The following is a 3,145-nucleotide window of genomic DNA, read 5'->3' as shown; positions in this document are numbered from 1 at the left end:
TTTCAAATCTATCTGAGTCACCTTGCTTCTCTCCTAGGCTTTCCCCCCACCTCAGCAACTCTCTAAGTGTTTGCCGATAACATCTTGGAGACAGATTATTTTTCATTGGGCCCATTGTAAGAAGTAGCCAGCTTATTGCATTACTGCAGAACACATTTCAGACTATACAATTGTAACAAATGAACAACTTGTCCTCCACGGACTCACCACAGGATCCAATTAGTTACTAAACCTTTTACTTAGGTTTTCTAATTATTTTCTGGAGTCATAGCAATTGGGCTGCTGAAACAATTAAAAATGTTTTCATTTTGTTTTAGATTTATATATATGCATATATATGCATGTATATGTATATTGCAAGTTAAAATTATGACTGTAAGCGAGAGAAACAAATCCCTAGATTATACATACATATATAAAAGGGAATCGAATACCTCTAAATTGTAAAAATGAAAATGAGAGAGGCATTTTACTTCTTCCGAACATCTAGAATTTTAAATTGTTATAATTTAAAAATAAAATAAAAACATTGATCTGCAAGTCATTACAACAGGTGATCACTTCAGCAAAATCTATATTGCAACTTCAGCACATCTTTATTAGAACTCTTTCATTGTGGGTAAACAGCCACAAAAATAAATGCTGACTTAGAAAGTATAAATACAAATATTTAAACAAAAATATTTGCAGCATTCATAGTGCAAATTGTACCTGAACTGAAGGGCTCTGTGTGTCTATATATATTACACATGAGTGCATTATATTCGCTTCTATCTAACCATATACATATATTTATAATTTTCCAAGTGCTATAAACGAGATACCTGAAACAAAATATATAAAAAGCATTCTATTAACTGATTTGAAAATAATCATAAGGTAAATAGCTATGCACATAAAATTATCTTTTTGCTGTATATCTACAGAAACTTAAAGACATCAGCTGAAAAGCCTATGCTTTGTTTAAAGCTAGTGTTTATTAAATAGCCTGCTCCTTGTAAAATTTGATTCCACAATGGAAGAAAATAGGATTTTCATTTTTAAAGTCTCAATTCAAATGAAAGGAGCAGTTTAAATTTTAGTGGGCTGAAAAAGCCTTTGAGTTCCCTGGAACTTTAATGGTCTTTTAAAAATTAGCTCTACTTAATAAAAGAGACAAAGGTATCAAGATATATATGAATTTAGCCTATTTTTTATTTCTGTGTGTTCATAGTAAACATTTTTGTAAGTGACAAACACGGGCATATGACCACAGTATCACAATCAAGAAATTTTAAGACAACATTAACAATCACTCAAATTTATGCGGCATTTGCGCAACACAGGTTACATATTTGCAAGGTTTACCTATAAGTACAATAGGTATTAACATTTCACTACATTTAGAAAAAATAAAAGTGACCTGTTAGTGACCACATACATCAAAATATACACAACACAAACTGAAGGCAATCATTAATTTTGTCCCCTTCCAATTCATTTGAATGGGCAGTGCTGCCAACTGAAACAACTTTCCTTTTTTTGCTTGTTTGTTTTTTTAATACTTAGTATACCAAGTGCATTTTCCTAGAACCCAATCTTTGGTCTAAAAGTAAACAAAAGAAAAAAAAACAGTTTTTTAAAGAAAAGGACAAAACAATAAATGGCCAAAATAATTCCTTGGGCACCTTTACTACGAATGCTTCTTAAATACAAATTACAGTTTAACATTTAAAAACTCTCCCCATAATTTAGGTTGTTCTCAAGGTCTGCGTCCACCATCTAGATCCATGATAACTTATAATACTGCACACATGGAAATCTGGTGGCTCTTAGAGATAGACTTGTCAGGTTTGAATGAAATGGTAAAGCAGTCACTATTTAGATACACATTCTACTATAATTTTGACTTCCAAACCTCATATTCTACAATGTATTCTCCCCACATTGCACCTCGCTGACACTCCACACCTTGTTAGAATAATAAACAACCCTAAAGACTGAACAAACGTACAGAAATGAGGGGGGGGGGCTTAATAAAAAATACCTGGACTTATTTTTTTAATTATCATTTACAATGCAAATGTGTGTAAAACGTTCACTTACAGTCTGGTCCCAGGGATGTTAATGTATTAAAGGGTTGGAAGAAGACCCCTGATTTTGATGTGTGAAATAATCAGACAGTCCCCCGGACAGTCCCGTCGTGAAACTTGGCAAAGAGGGTCTTAAAGACTCACAGGGCAGGGTCGAGGGGGCCTGCGGAGACGTGGAGGACGACGCGGCCCGGGCGCTCATGGACGTGCTGCTCTGCGAAGTCATTGACGGGTGCGGGACATGGGGGAAAAAGTAACTGGTCTGGCCCGCAAGCAGGTTGACCGAGCAGGGGTTGAGCGAGTAGGTCCCGGAGCAGGGCACCGACAGGCCGCAGGGCACCGAGGCCGCGAGCGCGGCGGCCGTGAGGTGGTGCGTGGCGTACGGGATCTCCCCGTTGACCAGCCGGTCCACGCTCAGGCCGTTGGCCGTGGAGAAGGAGTGGTTGTTGCCCAGCGAGTTCTGAGTCAACACGGAGCTGTAGGGCATGGGGTGGCTGGGGTAGGCCGACGTGGTGCCGTTGTAACTCAAAGTGCTGCTGGCGCGGGGGTGGTGCAGGGACAGGAAGGGCGACATGGGCCAGTAGAGGGAGCCGGCGCGGTCCATGAAGGTGAGGCCGGTGGAGGTGAGGCGCGCCCCGCGCTTGAAGGCCAGCTTGGCCCGCGACGTGGTGGAGCGGCGCCGCAGCTTGCCCGTGGTGCCGCCGATGAACACGTCGTCGCTCGACGGGTCCAGCATCCAGTAGTTGCCCTTGCCCGGGTCGTCGTAGTGGCGCGGCACCTTCACGAAGCACTTGTTGAGGGACAGGTTGTGGCGGATGGAGTTCTGCCAGCCCTGCTTGTTCTCGCGGTAGTAGGGGAAGTTCTTCATGATGAACTCGTAGATGCCGTTGAGCGTGAGCCGCTTCTCGGGGCTCTGCCGGATGGCCATCATGATGAGCGCGTTGTAGCTGAACGGCGGCTTCTCGTACTTGCCGTTCTTCTTCTCGCCCTCCTTGCCCCCCTCCCCGTCCTTGCCGCCCTCGCCCGCCCCCTTCTTCTCCTCCCCCCCGGCGCCGGCGCCCTTTCTTTCTCGT

General features: G+C 42.8%; 1 protein-coding gene across 1 annotated transcript in view; it reads right to left on the bottom strand.

The window, feature by feature from the left end:
• Nucleotides 1-1,170: 1,170 nt before the first annotated feature.
• Nucleotides 1,171-3,145, bottom strand: part of FOXG1 (forkhead box G1) — a 28,084-nt gene continuing 26,109 nt past the window's right edge. The window contains exon 2 of the mRNA XM_015585516.2: nt 1,171-3,140. Within this exon, the coding sequence (XP_015441002.1) occupies nt 2,104-3,140 (1,037 nt within the window). The 3' untranslated portion in view covers nt 1,171-2,103. The remainder of the gene's footprint in view (nt 3,141-3,145) is intronic.

This window comes from Pteropus alecto, unplaced genomic scaffold (genome assembly GCF_000325575.1).
Source record: "Pteropus alecto unplaced genomic scaffold, ASM32557v1 scaffold171, whole genome shotgun sequence".
Taxonomy (NCBI): Eukaryota; Metazoa; Chordata; class Mammalia; order Chiroptera; family Pteropodidae; genus Pteropus; species Pteropus alecto.
Note: the sequence above shows the minus strand (reverse complement) of the source record. Positions and strands in the feature narration are given on the sequence as shown.